Source organism: Hetaerina americana, unplaced genomic scaffold (assembly GCF_022747635.1).
Source record: "Hetaerina americana unplaced genomic scaffold, ioHetAmer1.1.p SCAF_1, whole genome shotgun sequence".
NCBI classification, from domain to species: domain Eukaryota; kingdom Metazoa; phylum Arthropoda; class Insecta; order Odonata; family Calopterygidae; genus Hetaerina; species Hetaerina americana.
This window is the reverse complement of record NW_027286069.1, coordinates 34126064-34146831: the sequence shown is the minus strand read 5'-3', so window position 1 is coordinate 34146831 and position 20768 is coordinate 34126064. Positions and strand designations below refer to the sequence as shown.

Genomic DNA, 20768 nt, shown 5'->3' with positions numbered 1-20768 from the left:
GTTTCGAAGGAAATAAATGAACGCACTCAAAGGTATAACATATCATTGAATGAAAGTCAATATCCCTCGATTATTAAAAAAATATTAACCAAATTAACTAACTTTACAAAATAAGTCCCAACTTTTTGGCTGTTTTTTTCGATTTGATTTTTAAAAGTCAAGAATTAATTTTCCACCTACAATGAAGTGGCAATCGATCATCATGGCGTGAATCTCCTCTACGTTCCCTCTTTTTCAAGCAATAGATACCAAACTTTCAAATATCAACTGTTTCAAGGAGGTACTGAGTTTCAAATGTTGGGAAAATTTTTCGAACAGGAGGCTCTCCTGGTTAGTTGGTGGGGAATACGTATATTTTATGATCCGCTTCCAAATAACATTGCAATTCCAGATTTTGGCAAAAGTTCCAAATCACAATTCGACATTTTCCCGAGCCAAAATTGGTGTTTCTACGATTTTTCATTGCAATAGGCTGCAGTTTACATGAAATGTGTTAATATTATGAATTTATAACAAGAAATTTATATCTCTTAGAGCTAATTGCATTATTTGTTTGTTTATATAGGGAAATAACTTGAGAAAAATGTTTCTCGTACATCGACAGCTGCTGGAGTGGGACTAAAATAAATCAACTCAATTCTTTGTCCACGGAAAATGAGGTACTGCAGTGTACACTTTCCTGAAACCAAAAAAAAGAAGACAGCGAAAGTGAAATAGAAGAAACAATGAATCACAGACGAGATTGGATTGACAGTGGGGTGAGGGAAGGGGTAGCGATCAAATCACTAAAAAGAGTAATTAGACTGAGTTTTATCTTTTTCAATGAAAGTAACAGAAAATGGGAACACTTACACATAAATTGTAAAGAAGAGATCAAAGAGACTAAGTACACCATTTTTCATAGGCAGTCAAGACTGGGGTTTTGGTAGCTCCAAGGCATGCCCATGCAATTTCACATATTTTCCTTCAACAGTATATCTTATACATAATCAGCCCAAAAGTTAGCAAGCAGTGGTGTTAGCACAAAGGGTCGGTTAACTGGCCCCCAATTTTAAAAATCCAATCCCACCTTTATAGCCGGGGACAAACTTCTTTTGTGGAGGGGATTAGATACCTTGGACATTGTTTACTGGCTGACTACAAAGTTCTTTAACCTCACAGTTTTAAATAGAGTTTGAAGGTTCAAGATAAATTAGGAACCAGGAACCATCACAACAATTTTTTTCTTGACCCTCAAGGGGTTTTGTTTTCCAGTCCTTGTCTTATTTTACCCTCTGTTCTCTCCCCAATTCTTTTCCAGTCTTAAACTCCTTCCACAAACCATCTAATTCTCTCTTCCCCATCGGTGACTAAGATTTTAAGATTGGGATTTTTTATGAAATCATTCAGTATAAAAACTCAATGGTATTTGCTCTCCCAAATTTTTGTGAGAACTCAAAATTCTCAAACAGATTTCCAAAGTGCACTCCAGGGACAGAAGTATTCCTCTATCATACAATTTTTTTGTAAAATAAAGAGAAAAAATTGAAAAAGGTCTATTTAAAATGTTTTGGAAGCATTGTAATTCTTTGCACTCATACAATTTTATGCAAGGCACTGATTTATCCTTAGCAAGACAATATCTGGGAACTTTTTCAACCATGCATCCCATATTTACGTTGACTCAGGGAAGGTGATTATGTTTGAGCAAGCAAAAGGGGGAGGTTGCATAGTGTACTTAATTTTAGGAGGTGGATGGGTGCAAACGGAGCCGGGAAAAAGTAGAATTTTATAAGGGCTCTTACTTATATGAATATTCCCTATTTCCATTCACATTATGCTTGAAACCAGAGGTAAAACCACAGAGGGGGAGGAAGTGAGTTGGCAGTTTCAAGCAGGGAGAAATCCCTGCATGAAACTGCCAAATTGAGTTTGTAACTTATTTTATTCCACCCATTTACTCATCAAAGAACTGTGGGGGGGGGGGGGGCATTGAAATAGCTTCAGAATCAAAATTATGTTAAATGTTGTCACCAGTAGCTTTGATTTACCCATTTACAATATAATTTTTGGGATAAATATGCAGCTGCATATAAAGCATAATATTCAAGAAGTTCTCTCGGGTTTCCCACCGGGTCAGGTTGCAGTACACTGACATTTCGAAGGCTGACTCTACCATTGGCTTCCGGGTGAAGTCTGCCATCGTCTTCAGGGTGAAGACGATGGCAGAGTCAGCCTTCGAAACGTCAGTGTACTGCAACCTGACCCGGTGGGAAACCCGAGAGAACTTCTTGAATACCATATGCCGGGAAAACCTTAGATCCTAAAGTATAATACATTGAGATGAAGGGAAGGTAAATTAGATTCAGACATTCTCTGAATGCATGTATGTTTATTCATAATTTTACAAGTTTGCAGGCTAGACACAGTACTTATAGTGATAATGACATTAGTAGTGAAATTGAATGAAGAGGATGACCTAATATGATATAAAATTTTATTAAGCATGATTGAGCACAAATATAACACATAACAACAAAACAGTTCCATCATATGGAACAGTGAAATATCGAGATAAGCCTCTCATAAACCCAACTCCAATTTGTGCTATCACCAGAATAAACAACCTCAAGGTTAGTTTTTAAGTGCAGAGATCAATTTCAACTAATATAAATCCAATGGTATGTGAAATTAACATACTATATCCTGGGGTTGTGAATTCACATGACTTAGGACTTAGTAAATGATGGGGTGCATTCATTCCTTTGGGCCATCAGCTTTTTCACCATTATGTTCTGGCATCAAAGAATTACTCTGATCTGATCAGGTTTCTCGAATGGGATTGTTTTAAGGCATCAACTGGGATTTGAATCCAGGATCCTCTGCCCTGTAGCTTAATGCTTTCATCACTAGGCTACCATGCTGCCAACTTTCTGTCCACCTGCTATATTTATAGATAAGGGCACTTTTCTTTGTGAATTGAATGTCCAAAAATATAATTATGTTCATATTTGCATCAAATCACACAAAAAATCAATTAATATTTCTCCATAGCCAAAATAAGTAACTTTTTCAAAACTTCCAAGTCAACTTCCTCCAGTAAATTCACATTCGGCTTGCCATGTTTGGAGTCAATAACTGACTGGCCCCTAGTTTTCCAACCGCTTAATTCCACTGACATGTGGCAGAGTTTTCCCTTGCCAGCTTGAGGATGCAAAGCAACAGCAGTAAGCAGTGCATCACATGGTAGCCACTCAGAATAATCCTTCCAAATATCGTGCTCCGCTGCATTCATTAGCTCCATTTGGGGACTTTCAATAGCACCAAGAACTTTATTTCTCCACTCCTAAATGTGCGCAAAAATAAGCATGCATTAGGACATAACAACAAAGGGACAATCATTTTGTCCATATCAGAACCTCCTGCAGTATGGCGATGATACAGGTGATTTTAACTTTGTATGTTGTGAAAATTTAATAGTCATTTATTGCGAAAGGGTTCAGTTTTCTCTGAGAAAGAGTAGAAGAAGAGAATAAAAGAACTAGTCGAAATGAGAACTCCATAATTCAATTTTCTTCCATTGATGCAGCAGAAGATTTAGGAGTTGCCAAATAAGATCCAATTCCAATAATCACTCAACCACTCTTAGGCTATTCATCAGCAATAACAAATTATTGACTAATTGCCAACAGAGATTAAAATTATCCAAATTCATTTAATGTAGGTTTGATAGGTATTTTTTCAGCCAAAAACTTGACAGTTTTATCATGCATTAGTTGATTTTTGCTAGAATCAAATGCTGGATCAACCATGAAATTATTGGTTATGAAGCAGTGACTGGTTGTGAAGTGATCAGTAAAATAGCATGTAAGTGTATGATTCCTTTTAGTTCTCGGTGATCTTCCTATCATACTATTTTCACTCTCCCTCCTACCCCCATTTTCAGAATTGATGGCCATTTATTTTCCAAAACCAAAATTTGGAGGTTCAATTTCTAAATGACATATAATGACATCAGCAAAAACGACTTACAAATGATATGCCTCTATTGAGACATGCTTCCCATGGAAGGATGACCAAGGGTTTTTGTGCACATTCTAAAACAATATGTGCAGATTCTGGATCGTGAAAAAAATTGAATTCTGCTGATGGAGTCATATTTCCCAAGCCTAATAGAATTTTAAATAGAAAAAAACACTTCAGTAGATTACACAATAAAGAGCACATTATACAATGATTCACCTATAAAATATGTATCGAATTCTATATCTAATAAAATATGTAATCTATATAAAATGATCATGCTTCTTCAACCCACCAAACATACTCAAGTGGATGGCAGTCATCAGACATTTAAGCCATCCAGGGATTGCTGTATATCACAAACAAGAAAGGCAATAAGGCACTTCATTTTTCCTCTACTTATTGAAAAAAATGGTTTGTACTTACATTTTAAAAGTAAATAAGGCAATATAAATGAAGTTGGAAACTATCCAGATTACAAATTACAATTAAATTGACCATTTTATGACCAATGTAATCAAGGAAGGAATGCAGAGATATAAAGGTGAGCTATTTCACATATTCTGGGGATATTAGAAAGTAGCAACGAAAACTCATCCTGGGATGGACTGTTGGTAACCTCAGGTCACAGAATAGTGCCGAGAGTAATACCCAAACTACACTCATATAGCCATGCATGTGGCTCTAATTTAGTTTAATAATAAAGTGAAAAATCATTTCAGCTGGTGTATGATCTGATCAAGTCTAATAATATTGTCATAGAAAACTCTAAATTTAGAACATTAAGCTTTAAGTTTACCATAATTATTATATCTTAGCATCAAAACACAGCATGCCATAACCATGAATGAAGTATTTTAAACTATTAGAAAAAAGATGCAGGTACACAATAATTATTACCTGATGAGTTTCCCCCCATAATATAGACATCTCTTACTTGGGTTAAAAAATTGGGAAATGTCTTTATGGCTAAAGCAATATTTGTCAGAGGTCCCAGACACACCAGTGTCAACTGTCCTGAAACAAGATTATTCAATGCTTTATTTATAAATTTATTGGAAATCATATTCATATAGTTTGTACTATAAATGTGTGTATGCATGTGAGTAGATTTTAAAGCCACTAAGGAAGTTAAATCAATGCCATCTATGTTAGTTTTTGGATGATCATAGAGTTTTAAATTAAGATAGCCTCGAGATAATCCTGAAGGATAAACATTATAGCAACCATCAGCTAAGATAATTACTTATTCTGGAAAACAGAGTTGGTATATTTTTATGCTTATTCAAATTTGTTCACTGCACAGTAAAAGAATTATACAAGACACTGCACAGTAAAAGAACTATAAAGAACTTCCAGTATTCCTGCTTCCAATTCCTCCCTCATTATTAAAAACAATCATTCCGAAAATGAACAGCAGCAAGGAAGAGATACTGCTTCAGCTAAAAATTACTTATTCCCAGAAAGCATGAGGAAACATTAAAATAATCAGCTACCAAACGAACAAGAAACTCTTAGAATTACATTATGCAGTGTCCCTTTTTAACAAAATACCAAAATACTTATATGCCCAACTAAATACCAGTTGAAATTAACGACCTTTCAGCTACTGAAAATGGGGAAGTGTTGAATGTAGACCACATTTCAAATTATAAGAGCTTACAAACAGTTCAGTACTAGCTCACGCTAAATTTGACATCAGTAAGAACAACTGACCTGGATTCTCTGATACTATTCTATTTAGGGCACAAATGGCATTTTCAGATTTCACCAAATTTATATCTGGTGGATTGGGGAGGTTTGCATCCCCAAAGCCATCTGACCCATGGAAACTGGGAAAGGAAACGATTGGGGCAGCCGGATTCGGTAAAATAAGTGGGTCGACAGCACCACAAAAAACAGGAATCTGCAAAAAATGTAATCTGATGAGATAGCATTGATAATGAACATCATTAGAACTTTTTTTTTTGCTTTAGACTGCAGGGCAAGCATTTTATTAATAATGTTTTGATTAATGATTAAGCACATACTGAATGATCTTGCGATAGATTTTAAATAATACACATTCGCTACTGAAAAGAATTTGCTTAATGGTTCTACTGACATCATCCCTTACATCTAGCCGGTTTACACTCCTTAAAATTCGCAACACATTAAGGCACACATTTTTCATGGATGTGTTGCCATTAACGCAAGTCACTCCCATGAGTTTAATTTCTTGTCGTTTATCTGCTGCCAAGAGCATGAGCAATGCGTGAGCATCATCTGTTCCAGCATCCAAATCTACTATCATCATATTTTGTGGTGACATTTTCTTGATTCCAATACACTTCTGGCTGTTAGTGTGGCATAACAAATGTCAGAAGGAGAATCTTATCCTGCGAATGATTAAATATTTAGGTGACATTTAGAAAATATTTTTATTTGATAAGAATAGCATTACAAAAAATACAAACGGGTAACAAATATTAGGTACATAATAAAACACACTATAAATCCATCAAAAAAAACTAACAAAATAAGCCAGGCAAGGAAATATCAAGGTTTCCAATGAGAAGATTAGAACTTATAGAAATAATGTTATATGCAGTGATTGAAATTTTGATGATGAACCACCTCTGGTCATGAATCTGAAACCGGTTGAGGGTCAGTTTTGCAGAAGAGAAAAATTGAAAGGCGAGAATAATATTGTAAAAAGTAACTCAAAGCAATTTAAGACAACGGGACCTTTGGTAATATACAGTACAAATAACACAAAGAGATAAAATGAAATAAAGTATTCGGGGCTCCCACCCCTATCCATAAATCACCTATGCGTATCTAAAAATGGGGCTCTGCCCTTCAGCAAAATGATATTAATTGTTCCATGCGAATAACCCGAGTGCGATGGCAGATTCTTTGAAGACTAAATTCTAAAATAAATACACCTGGAAAATGTGAAATACTTCGTATTACAGGGAAACATTTTTTATCATAGCTTACCAAGCTCTAGATTTTTTCCTGGCGTTGATTCTTTGCAAACATGAATTTGCGAAGGTCACACGGTTCGGCGAACTATGAATTTCATGCTTAAAATAAAGGGAACTATGACGAAATTGCTCGAATAAGGTATCATTTAAAATTCTAAATGAACTGATTAAAACCCATTTTTGAGCCTCTTTCGCAGAGAATCGACAAAACCTCCTCATTCGTTTTTAAAGGCCACTTACTCGGGCTTCGCACAGCAATATAAATTAATTGAACCAATGAATTTAAGAGGCGCTCTCAGTTTTAGCGTTTACTATTTTCCAAATTTTAAAATTGAGAAGGTGTACAATTAATGTGTTTCAATATCTCGAGAATAATCCCTCAAAATACCTATATATTTCACTTTGTGGTTTAAGATATTTTCATAACGTGTAGCCACGCTTGTCGTGAGTGAATTGTTTGGTCATTTAGTAAAAAATGGCGCGATTTAAAGAGGCCATTAGCAAGGTGCATATGAACTAGAACTTTCTCCTGAAAATACTAAAATTTTCTGAATTACAGATAAAGGATTTAAGTGCATGAAGAATGGATAAAGTATATAGTATTTGTGTACATACAGCTGGCGAGGATTATTTTCAGACCAATGGTCCGTCGTATGGCGATGATGTCATTAACGTGAGTAATGCGTAAACTATAGTTTACGTACTATATGCCGTGCTTAAGAGACACTCAAGTCTAGCTACGGACGCTACTCAAGATAAGTGCCTTGAATTTATCTCGGTCTATATGATCGACTATTTCTGCATTAGCCATTCTCATTGTAAGGTTCTTATAGTCAACCAAGACTATTCCTTTAGTGTTAATCCCTTCTGATTCAATGCTGACGTAAAATTTTCTGCTCCCACATTCTAGTTCCGTAGCATGAGGTAATATCAAGTCAGGGCGAAGAACTGCAGCGGTGGCAAATCCATCAGAAATCAGCCAAAAATCTTTCGTATAGTTTTCCATATGCTCCGTTTTGTTCAGCAATGACACATTCGGATTTTCTATGTTACCTAGAATGTTCTTTCTCCAATCCTGGAAGAGAGAAGAAAACAAGAGAAAAAAGTTTTGGTCGTTATTATGAAATCATTATGGTATGCGGTAATAAATAATGCATCTTTGGCGAATATTAATGTAAAAATTACACATGAACTCATTGAGCATAACGCTGCAGATAATCCTCAGAGTGAATAATGGTGGCCAGTGCTAACGTTAACTTAGAGGATTGAGAGTTATCAAGAAGTGCCAGCACATAAAAGGCGCTTGCATTGACGTGGATAACATCAACATGGTCTCAATTTTGCTATACCGAACCTCGACAATGCACCCAATCTGGGTGCTGTTGCCAAACGTGGAGAGAAAATCTTAACAGATTGTGGTATCACTCAAATCTTAGTGGAATAGTCGATTGAAAGTATATGTAGTGAACCAAATTGTAATCACTTCTGATAGATGATAAGTGTGGGCTATCTCCTACCAAACTTGCCAAGCTGCGAACCTCATCCCGTGCCCATTTACTTTTCTTGTACGTGGTTTATAGATTCATACTGTTGGTTCATACGTCAATTGTCTCTAAACTTACTTCTTATATAATCCGGAAGACATAGCGTATTAATCAAAAAAATCTGTCAAGGTATGTCCCAAAAGTAGTGTGACTTATTTTTTCCCGGATTGACGGACGGAAGGGCGGCGGTTTCTCTGGATGTGCTCGAGGAGGGGAATTTCAGGATAGGCTGGAGGCCGTTGGTAGTTGGCTCCCAGTTTTTGCGGAGTAGGGACCGTTCATTTGCGAAACCTTTATAACATTACGTCGTAACGCTCCGTAACGAACGGGTTATTGTAACAGCGCTATGCCATCAAATTTTGCATGAAACTGGGCGAATCCAGGAAACAGACTCATGACATGCTCAAGGCAGCTTAGGCTGATAACGCCATGGGTAGATCGGGTGTTTTTAGTGACACAAGTTGTTTCGCAAGGGCAGAGAAGGTGTTGAAGATGCCGAACGTTCAGGACGCCCTCGACCTCAAAGTAACGAAAATATTGAAAGAGGCTTTGTTGGACAGGGATCACAGATTATATGTTTGCATAGTTTTTTGATGAGCTTGGCATCCTTATCAGTGATGTGCATCGACTTTTGACCCGAAACATGAGCATTAGAAAGGTGTGTGCGAAGTTGATGCCGCGAGCACTCCCGGATGAACAAAAGGAAACTCGCACGTGGATCTACCAAGAGCTTCTCAATCATGTGGATGAGGATACAAATTTTTTAGACAATACCCCTCCAGACTTCTTCCTCTTTCCCCGCCTCAAATCCGTGCTGAAAGGACGTCACCACGGCTCGGTGGAAGCGTTATATCAGGGAGTGACGAGGGAGCTTAGCAGCATTCCAGGCGTCATCTTCCAGAGGGCGCACGAGGCGTAGAAAACTCGCTGGCAGCAGCGTGTGGAAGTAAAAGGGTGCTAGTCCGAAGACGCTTGAGTGAAGTAATCAATTCCAGCAATAATTTTTTTTAATCGACACAGTTCTACTAATTTGGGACAGACCTTGTAAATTATAAGAAAAAGTCAATCGAAATGGTCCAGCGGTTAATTAGATTTTTTTATATTTACAACGGAATCAAATTATCTTGTTGACATAATGATAATTATATGTACGATAAAGCTTTCGTAGAAGTAGATTATTGGTCGTACCAAAGTAGGGAATCCCAAAATTAAAGGAAAGGATCGTTAGGTAAAAGAAATAGCTATGAGGTAGAAAACATTTATGGAATTAGGTTGCTGAGATACGAGTATATTTTAAAGTGTTCTTAATATATCATCAATTTTTATACTATAATTTTAGATTAATTTTAAATAAATTATTCAGTATTACTATTTTTTTCAAAGCCTCATTATAAATACCTATTCCTTTCACTTGCCACTGCGGTATTACTTCAAAAAATCTACCTTTAGCTTAAATAATGTGTTTAATAACATTCATTTACGAAATAGGGAATACTCTCTGGTGTGCGAAAGAAAAAATATTAATTCGGAAATTCTCCCAATATCCGCTGGAATTCCCTCAGAATTGGCTTGCCCTTCACATTCATCGATATGGTAGTTTATTGGCTAATATTTTACTCTATTCAAAATAATCATTTCAAGGTGCGTTGATTGTAGTTTTTATTGAATGAAAATTTGTCTTTTCGCTTGATTGCTAAAATGCCTCAGTTATGAGATTTTAATCGATTTGGAGTTAAAAGAAATGGAGCGTGTCCAGGCAAGGTAATAGATCCATTTTAAATTTAGTACTTACTGCTGTTAATGTAGAGTCCAGAGCTGCTTCCCATGGAAACAGACAAATGGGCTTGCTGGTAGAATTGAAGACAATTTGAGCTGCATGTGGGTCGTAGTAGAAGTTGAATTCAACTCCAGGAAAGATGTTTCCGATGCCTTCAGGAAATTAAAATAGTAAAGTCATTTGAGAATTGGTTCTAACTACAATGAATTTAAAAGAAAGATATTAAAATATATTTGGCCCATGCTTTAAGCATTGGGATTGATTTTTTTACGTTTTCCCGATAAGGATGACCTTAAGTTCAAGGGTGATATTTTTGGAGACAGATCAAACGGACGGGTTGCGTAATTGTCCCCTTTTAATCACACTTCATTCGCAAGCGCTAATAATCCAATGAGAAACGGATAAAGAGCAAATATCTATGTCGACGAAAATTCTTGATTCTGCTAGAATACCAATCGTGACTTGCAATTATTTCTTCAGTCAGTATCCTGGAATATTTTAATTGTATTCAAAAGAAATTTCTCTTTTTCTTAACTTCTCAGTAATTATACCCACTCTTGGTGCTATTAAAGTCCATTGCATTATGTGAATGTTTTCTCCACTCACAAAACTATCGCGAACAAAGATATTACCAGTGTGGGTAAATCTTCAATCTTAATTTGAATGGTAAGGATGAAAATTGTTCGTGCGCATTTTCTAAAGGAAAAACTGCACACGAGTGTGACTGGCCACTCACTTTTATACAAATTGACGTTTCAGCAAAACTTGAGGCGTGAAGTTCAGTTATCGAATAGAATTCATGCCAATCAGCGGGATATTAACGAAACTCTTTCCTCTTGTATAGAGTGCCCTGGTGTTGATGTAAAATATACGTTAAATAACAGAAACAGAAATGAACTTCGATAAATTCAGGAGAATTTTTTTCCATGGCCACGTTCTGACTACTCTGTTACTTGTCAAACAGGACGTCGTTCGTTCCACCGAGAATGTCGAGATCAATTATATACTTTGGTTAAAATTAAGAAAACAAATGATGGTCCGTGAAATATCCCACTAGGGGCAAGTGAATTTACAGTCATTACGTTCTCAAGCAATTAAGATCATTTTTTTCTGCGGTTAGAGACTTCGGATTCATTGCATCGAGCCAGTAATGAAGGGGTGTTGAAATCTCGAAAAGAGTCCAATGGTAAAATAACGAACAAATAAATCCCCCTGGCACAAATGAGTGGAGACTTAGGATAAAAATCGTATACATTTAGCAGAATTAGAATCTCGGTTCTTCAAATTTTCAGAAGGTTACGTGAGTACGTGACACCCCTGAGACATTTAAGATTTCCAAAATTCCAGAGATTTATATGTGAACTAGATACATTGGTGTTTTATGCGGTTTACACGTAGTGAGATCGCAAGCGAAAACATTTAGTTCGCATTAATGATGAAAGAATTGAAGTTTTGGCTTTATTGAGATGACTGGTGGATGTAAATGTTAAAAACACCCTTCAGGGAATTAAAATATCCAGCATTCGAATCCCGGGTACACTGTTTTCACTCTGCCTCTAGATTAATCGGAGATTGAAGGCAGCAACCAAGGGATACTTGCCTCTCACACTTCCGCCTAACACAACCAGCCGTTTAAGTTTGTTAAGGAATGTTGGATCCATTCTCACCGCCAATGCCACGTTGGTAAGCGGTCCCAATGCCACCAGGGTAATTTCACCTATGAAGAAAGAAGGGATGAGGTTATTGAAGAGTTTATTAATTAGCTACCAGAATAAATAATTGAAAGACTTCTTAATCTGCTATTCCACCGCGAAAACCCTGATATCAATGGTCACGACCTTAGTAATGACACACAAACTTTTTAATATGATATTTGTTCAAGGAAGATGAACGTTGTGGGTTTTTCCTTTTAGGGTTTCCTTTCAGCCATTCCAAAAATTTGAAGTTGCAATTTTCTGTACCTAAATTCTGTAAATTTTTTTAATAGAAATATTTAAATACTTAATAATAATTTAAGTTATCGTAGACTGATTAGGCGATTGCATGGAGTCTAAATCCAAAATCATTCCTTGATAGGTGACAGTTTATTAGTTATAATCTTGAGTGAAGACTTATCGAGTGTTTCACCAGGGTACCGTTCCTCAAAGATAAAAACAGGTTAACAAGTCCTGGTAATGTGCAAGTATATAGTCTGCTGATGATAATAAGTGATATAGCATTCAATAATCGCATATAGTGCACAATATACGATTTTGAAATTTTTATACTACGTAAATTTTAGGCTGCTTTCAGAGGACCTGCGAATCGACTAGTAGTTTTGAGAAACAGACCCATGGTTACTTAATGATTTCCGACGCGTCAACGCCTGACGACTTGACCCCAGTTTGAGGGTATGACAGAAGGTATGAAATGTTGATAGGACAGTCAAATGCCCTGAGGAAGATGGCAGGGTCTATCATCGAAACGTCGTAATCACCTGGTGCAGCGCCCGAAAAGTCTTAATTCACAGAAGACCCTTAAAAACCAAACCCCTCGAGTTGGCTCAATGTTTTAGTAGATAATAAATCTGTTTACGGTACTTTTCTTCATAATTCGTCGAGTGCAATGCGATTTGGAAAATATTCATACCCTCTTTCTCAAATAATGGCGCCTGAATTTGAATGCTGGGATGTATTTTCCACTTTTCTAGCAATCGGGTGGATAAGGGGCATGGGGTGCACCAGAGGGTGAACTCAGTCTCTCTCTCTCTCTCTCTGACTGCCTTGAGATTCACTTCGGTCTCCTCTAATCTGGGTGGCCAAATTGACTGAATTTATCGTGGCTCCCTGCCGCCCAATGCGCTTTTATTCGCTGGATCTGACAGCGTAGTTCGGCTGATGGAAAATTTCGTCGGAGCTAGCTAGTGAGTTTGAAAGGGAAATTCCTATCATCGGATCTCACATTGTGACGTCAATCGGCCAAGGATCGAAAAAATATCTAGAGTACGTTTTTGTTTTAATGAGCTACGGCGTGATCCTTGAATTTAGGCAACCCTATATGGATCCTTGTTTAGCCCTACACCTCCAGTTTCTGGTTCTGTGCAGAGGCGCAAGGATCGTCACGGCGTCGTGGGAGTCTCGTACTCAGTCGACACCAATACGCGCGGGTGGACACACACAAATCCGAAATTATTGCTCTTGGTCCGACTCGGAGATTCTGAAATCACCATTTGCCAAGATGCACTACCTGCGAAATCTATTTGCTTAATATCTTTAAAAAAATGATCACACCGTAGTTGAAACCATCCGTCAAAATTATTGATACTCAAAATCCTGCAAAACTCCAGTAAAATTGGAATCGATCAGATTTTTCCTCTGTTTTTGGTTTCAGGAAAGTGTACACTGTAGTACCTCATTTTCCGTGGACAAAGAATTGAGTTGATTTATTTTAGTCCCACTCCAGCAGCTGTCGATGTACGAGAAACATTTTTCTCAAGTTATTTCCCTATATAAACAAACAAATAATGCAATTAGCTCTAAGAGATATAAATTTCTTGTTATAAATTCATAATATTAACACATTTCATGTAAACTGCAGCCTATTGCAATGAAAAATCGTAGAAACACCAATTTTGGCTCGGGAAAATGTCGAATTGTGATTTGGAACTTTTGCCAAAATCTGGAATTGCAATGTTATTTGGAAGCGGATCATAAAATATACGTATTCCCCACCAACTAACCAGGAGAGCCTCCTGTTCGAAAAATTTTCCCAACATTTGAAACTCAGTACCTCCTTGAAACAGTTGATATTTGAAAGTTTGGTATCTATTGCTTGAAAAAGAGGGAACGTAGAGGAGATTCACGCCATGATGATCGATTGCCACTTCATTGTAGGTGGAAAATTAATTCTTGACTTTTAAAAATCAAATCGAAAAAAACAGCCAAAAAGTTGGGACTTATTTTGTAAATTTAGTTAATTTGGTTAATATTTTTTTAATAATCGAGGGATATTGTCTTTCATTCAATGATATGTTATACCTTTGAGTGCGTTCATTTATTTCCTTCGAAACCCAAGTTTACGACCATTTTCGATCATAGAATTCCCCTCGAAGTCCTGGCACGGGGTGGTCTACGGATTTGGGCATCGAATGCACTGAAAAAATGGAAATTCTACTCCGTTCCGCGAAAATATATGAGTTAAGAGTGGTTTTGTCCAGTGTAGTCTCACTGCGAAAAATATTTATTTCAATGAGCATCATATACGATAGTTGTCTCCGAAATTAATTTGTTGAAAAAATAAGTTAAATCATCCAAAGAAAATTACATTCTTGTCGCCAAACAAGGCGTGACTAAGTTTTAGGATCATTACTTTGTCACCGCAATCACCTGGATTTTCTGTTGCCATCCTGATGAGGGCGTTCACGGCGTGCTCCTTCTTCAGGTAGTCCTCCACCTTTGGCGGGTCATCGTATACCACGTCTCCGAAACCGTCCTTCCCGTAGTAATAATCATTCTCCGGCTGATGTAGCAGGGGGCGAGAGGCACCGCGGTAAACGGGTATCTACCAAATAGAAGGAAATCGGTTTATTGAAGCGACGTCGTTTATATCTCCTCGTATCTCCGTGAGAGATACGCTCCGATGCAGGCAAGGAAATAAGAATCGAATACCCAACAGCAATTCAAAATCGATCCGAAGTCATTCTCGAAGTCTTTAAGGTCGTATCGTCAAACGCCACATGAGTCCGCACTTTTACTAAATACTTTACATTTTGGGGCGAATGCGCCCTGATTGCCTCAGTAAAATCAAATTGTAATATAGCGCACGTCACCCTTGAACGATTCTTGAATTTTTAGATGCGAACAGGAAAGAGTCGCTCGGGTCTAAAAAAGAGTAACTCGGTCATGATTCATTTGTTCTGAGCTGACACGTGGACACAATTACGCTTAGTGATGCTGTCTTTAGGGTCTGATTAGAGAGGTGTGTTACTCCTCAGAACCAATGACATCCTCCCTAATACTGCGCTACGCTCCCGCATTGGAAAACCAATCGCTAATTTACGTTGAGAGAGGGAAGAGTTTTTCGCTGTTCCTGAACTAGTGGCTCGTATATAGTCCCACTATAAAATAAATGATTGAATGATGTAAATCAGGGGAAGGGCTCATATTGTGAACGGCGGAAATACCGCTGCCGCAGCCTTCGATGAGCAGATTAGATAGCTCGATTGGAGAACACACCAATCGTTACGTTCGAGTTTTGCTGCATTGTACTAATTGGCCTTTTTTCTTATGAAACGAAGTCATATTATGGAAAATTGGCTGAACCTTCGCTGAAGTCACTTTATTTTTCAAGGTCAAGTAAAACGAATATTCTGTTTATATTATTTCCTTACGATCAAATTTTAAGGCAAAATTTATTAAAGTTCTTGAATATAACAAGAGTGATGCCAAATCATTTTCAAACAATATCATCCCCGTTTACTTCATATTTAACGATCGTTAAAATGCGAAGGGCTACTTAAAAATGTATTTAAATACAAGGGAGAGACAAATTTAAAAGGCTGAGATTTTTAATACCAATGTGGATGCTAGAATTTATATTTTAAGTCATCATACTCTGCGCGTAAACGCTAGCCTGTGTAATAACAGGTAGAAACGACGACTCATTTACTTTTTGGTGTGGATGGCAATTGCAATGTATTGCATTGCAATGTATTGTAATGTATTGTGATGTAATTGCAATGTATTGTGCAATCCGAATGTATTGCATTCTACATTATAAGTGGTGGCGGGAAAAATAGAAATATTAAAAAATAAGAATTATTCGAATCATTGTGTATTGCTAATATTCCATCATAAAAGCATCCACGAAATTGACGAAACTCTCGTAGAATACTTGGGATAGTACTCCAATTTATTTATTTTTATTTATTTATTCAGTATTAGTCCGAAAACAGCACATTTTGGCCTTTACATCGAACTGTTAATAACGATAACAATGGTCACATTTACAAACACCCAAGCCCTAGATGGAGCGAAACTCAACTAGGTGGGAATCGAACCCGCGACCCTTGGAATGAGACGTTACCCCGCCGAGGCAGACGAGGACGTTACCCCGCCGCCACCGGGGTCGGCAATATCATGCATTCGATTGAAAGTAGTAAAGACTTCGATTGCCCGTATTATTTCTAATTAAATTCGTTGCCTTTTGATCAGTTGACGGCGATACATCAATAGGTATTTGTCATTAACTCTTCCGGCAAATCAAGCGGAATATCGTATGTAAATCGTATCTATAAATAGTTATTGCTATAGTTGGAAATTTGGACGGGAGAGTAAAAATGTGACAAAATAGAACAATTAACTTAGTTGACCAAGCTGCATGCAGAATTAGGGTATTTTCCATCATGTTGAATTAGTGGGTTTGATGGAGAATGAAGTGTGCCACTGAGGTCATATGAAGACCTCATAGCCTGGTTGTACGCTTAAAGGAGGAGGAAAAAATCAAAATTAAATTTTGCATGCTAATTTAAGGTGTAAAAATGAAAATTGGAGACAAATTATTCAATGTTTTTGCAAAAGTGAATTTTCTGCGATAAGAGGAATTGATGTTTTTTTGAATTTCAGGAAATGCTTATATCAAGATGGTCCGACACAAGGGTCATTGTGACTATTAGGCGATGGCGAGCCGAGTTGGCGATGTTAGAGCGTGAAAGCTGTCTCACAGATAATTACTTAATTCATAACTAGTGCTTGGAAAAACGTTGGTATGAAAACTCACTGCTCAAGTGACAGGTAATTGATTTCTCAATACTTTCCCAAACCTTTGCACAAGAGTTAATGACTCGCGTCTATACCACACTGGTGACAGAGCTATCCGCACACTAGGGTAGACAAATAATATTAATCCATCTATTTTTGCGGTACGAAGGCCATTCCACCAATCAGGGGAAAGGATTCTCTCCGGCCTGTTTATCTCTTTCCATTATCGCTGGCATTATCATTAGACCCCGGGCATTCAGGCAAAATGCCATCAATGCCTTTTCATGGCTGATGTTATATTTTTAATTTAGAATTTGAAATTAAATTAATTTTTTAGTTTTAATTCAAAAGAGTCGCTTTGTATCTATAGAGCTACTATTTTATAAGCCTAAGGCTTTATCTACATTAATACTATTTTATAAGTGACTCTAAATTAAAACTAAGAAAGTATTATTGGTATGCTGATATAATAACATTTTTCCGAAGCGGTGTAAGAAACCAGACAGGAAATATATCGCATTCCAGGTGAGAAGGACTTGGCAATAAAAATAGACGTGAGAAGGTTTAATGCAGAGATAAAGAATCTGATAATACTCAAAAGAATATCAATAATACTTGAAAGGGACAGTGGTGACTTTGATATATTGGATTTAACATTGATGATTGATTGAACACGTGTTCCTTACATGCCCTATATAGCCTCTAGGAAGGTGGTCATATTTCTATTTTGCAATGTATACTAAGTGAGAGAAGATAGGTAACATCTGAAAGTTAAAAAAAGAGCAGCTTGCTATAGTAATAAACGAACTGTTATCTTGATTTTCAAACTGCTGAATCAATATTTGTGCGGAAAGTTTATCGTATACTGCTTTCAAGTCTACGTTACTGATAACATAAATGCCTTTCTTACTCATAGTACCCATTTCCCCGTTTTATTGAGTCTATTTTCATGCATATTTTAAATATATATGGAAAGTTACCGATCTCAAATTATCACAATGGCAATAAAGGGCTTAGGCCTGGGCCTTTCGTGCGGTGTCAAAAAAGTTTTCTCCCAATACGGAGCCTATTGTTAACGTGCGACTCCTACACTGAACCGTGACTCGACGCTTGCGCATGAAGGAAGTGGGCGTTGGAAAGAGAGACCAAGAAAGGAGAGGAAGGTAGAAAGGTAAGGTCAATGTAGGCGATCGGTGATGAGTTTATTCTCTGGGGTGGGCGATGGAACGAGAATTACCCTCTCGAATTAGGTCTCATCTATTCTTCTCTCTCCAACGTGATGAAATTCGCAAAAGAAATACTACTTGAGTACTTAAACATCGACCTTAAACAATTCCAATAGGAATGTAGCATAAAAGGGTGAAGTATACTTCTTAGGTTCTTTATTTCGATTAAAAGAATCGACCGGAGAGGGGGCGCTGGGAATTCGGTTGGGGGACACTTATATGAATTAAAATGAAACACATGAAAGGTGGGGGGCTGTTCTGGTCACGCGTCCTGTCAGCTAACCCCCAAAAGAAAAAAAATATATGCCCATAAAACAAATATTGGCCTATTCTTTAACATAAACTTGAAAGACAGCACCTTCCGATGAATCATCGCCATTATTCTGTCTGGTCACATGGGTCTCACCTGTTCACCGGGTGATGACGATAATAAAATAATAGTAAAACCGGTCTTAATGTCTCAGGTGTAAATTTTGGAAATATTCCAAGGTTTTTCTCGAAAAAAACAATTTTTAGATTAATTTTCACGAAAGGGAGTTTCTTTCACACGGTAGATATTTTCCTCTGATAGTGAGTGGGGAACGTTCCTGAGCGATATTTGAATTGCATAAGTTTCTCGGGTGATCGAAATTGAGGCTAAGATTCTCCGATTTGAAGTTTGAATTAACAGACTCGGTATACTGATGAGGATGATTAGAACATGGTAATAGAAGAAAGGAACCATCGGTCTGGCAGCTTGGCTCGTTTACTTCTGCTTATGGGATGGAATACCCAAATACCGTTTTCCTCGCGGGTTCACGTTTGGGAAAATCGGCACTTCTCTCGACGTCCCATTTACAATGCCGCCCTCCCTACTCTCTCAAAGCAACGTAAGAGACTATCCGAATTCAGTAACCACAAATCATTCCCTTCAACCTTCGTGCGAGATGCGAAAAAATCCGAAATTTGTCACTTACGTCGAGCCGGCCCATTGTCTTGAGCAGCTTCAGTACGTTCACGACCACGTTGTCCACCTCCGTGTTCCCGTTGACGCAGGTCAAGGCGATCACCTCGGCCCCGAGCTCGGAGGACGCGTGCTCCGAGGCCGCCATCACGATGGCCCAGGCATCGTCGTTCCCTACGTCGACATCCATGACGAGCTTGCCGACGGGGCGCTGGTCCCAGCACTCCAGCCTTGTAGAGCAAGTGCCGGTATCATCCTGGGCGGATGTACTTACCAAAAAATGAGATCATATTTTACGAGCATCAAAACGGCAGGGCTTGGCGGAACCAACAAGTTTTAGTGAGGTGGTATTCGTAATTCAACGGCATTCATTTCATTTTAAATGAAATTCCATATTTAGACTTGGATATTTTATTTTCTAGGATGAAATTACGAAAGATTTATATTCTACCAGGTAGTGCTGCGGAGTAAAATTAATTTAAATGGTATTGTGCTTTGAACTAGATAGGGAAAAGTGAATTTCGTTAACAATGATAATACTGGAAAATACTGCATTAGTTGCGCTTATTTAAGTCCAACCGATGTGATTAAAGTCAGTGGGAAAGAAAAATGATCCCCCGTATGATGGCACTGATAGTAAATACTGAACATGGAGAAGATTTTCCGACAGCATCACACCCAAATATATATAAATGTATTTTTCAATCGATTTTAAAGGGTACAAGGACCAAGGGTTGACATGGAAGGTTCAGGAACCTTGTTTCACATAAATAGCGGTGTAGGATAAAGTGACATCAAAATAAAAGGGAAGGAATGGGAACAAGAAAATTATTTGCTCTCAAAAGGGAAAGGGAAGTTTTGTAGCGTCGCCTCATATGACGAGCTCATCCTTTTCTGAAGGAATTTCTATCCAGAAAACGAAAAATTCATCCGGAATCGACAGCCTTTTTCTTCTAAACTATCTTGCTTGTAAGCTTTGTTCAACAACCTCTAGGGTTTGATAAGTTGAGCAAGTAGGGCATATCTTGTGGTAAACAGGGCATAATACGAAATCTACCGATGTGATATAAGCATACGAAAAATTTTAGCAATGCGACCTCTATAGATTCCCAGGTAAATTGCTCCAGGTAATCAAACAACTTGGTGCCAGAATGGCTAAGTGAGTGGAAGTTTAGTACTCCCCAGATCATCTCTCAAAAATTAAAGTATTTTCAATACTTTTTTTGCATCGTCAATTTTCTGTCTCGCAGCGCTGATTCAAGAGTCCAGGCCATTAACTTAATCTCCGCGGAGAGGCCCCGCTTTAAACTCAACGTCGAATTTAGAGAGCGAAATTTCTAAACATAAAGCCGCATCTGCTAGTGAGATGAAAATTAATAAATGCCAGTATATTATTTGCTGCGTGGATTAAATGGAGCTCCGCTAAAAATAGAAATACTTATAATGCTGTAAAGGTTGATCCAACCCGACGGCAAAGACAAGTCTTATTTTTGCGTTCACAACGAAAATCTGGAGTTGGAACAATTTTAGTACTTTTAAATTTAGAATTATCGAGTGTTACACTTCAGCC

General features: G+C 37.6%; 2 protein-coding genes across 2 annotated transcripts in view; both read right to left on the bottom strand.

Annotated features, from left to right (window-relative positions):
* Positions 1-2361: 2361 nt before the first annotated feature.
* Positions 2362-7629, bottom strand: LOC139690564 (uncharacterized). Its single transcript, XM_071588040.1, has 6 exons — positions 6985-7629; positions 6119-6380; positions 5719-5908; positions 4903-5019; positions 4012-4148; positions 2362-3325 (listed from the first exon to the last, which is right to left on the bottom strand). The coding sequence occupies exons 2-6, from the start codon at positions 6311-6313 to the stop codon at positions 3017-3019; spliced, it is 948 nt and encodes a 315-aa protein (XP_071444141.1). The 5' UTR covers positions 6314-6380; positions 6985-7629; the 3' UTR covers positions 2362-3016.
* Positions 7630-7703: 74 nt separating this feature from the next.
* LOC139697370 (uncharacterized) overlaps positions 7704-20768 on the bottom strand; it is a 37737-nt gene continuing 24672 nt past the window's right edge. Inside the window, exons 7-11 of the mRNA XM_071596050.1 lie at positions 19212-19467; positions 14657-14831; positions 11893-12009; positions 10308-10444; positions 7704-8046 (exon numbers count right to left, since the gene is read on the bottom strand). Of these exons, the coding sequence (XP_071452151.1) occupies positions 7705-8046; positions 10308-10444; positions 11893-12009; positions 14657-14831; positions 19212-19467 (1027 nt within the window). The 3' untranslated portion in view covers position 7704. The remainder of the gene's footprint in view (positions 8047-10307; positions 10445-11892; positions 12010-14656; positions 14832-19211; positions 19468-20768) is intronic.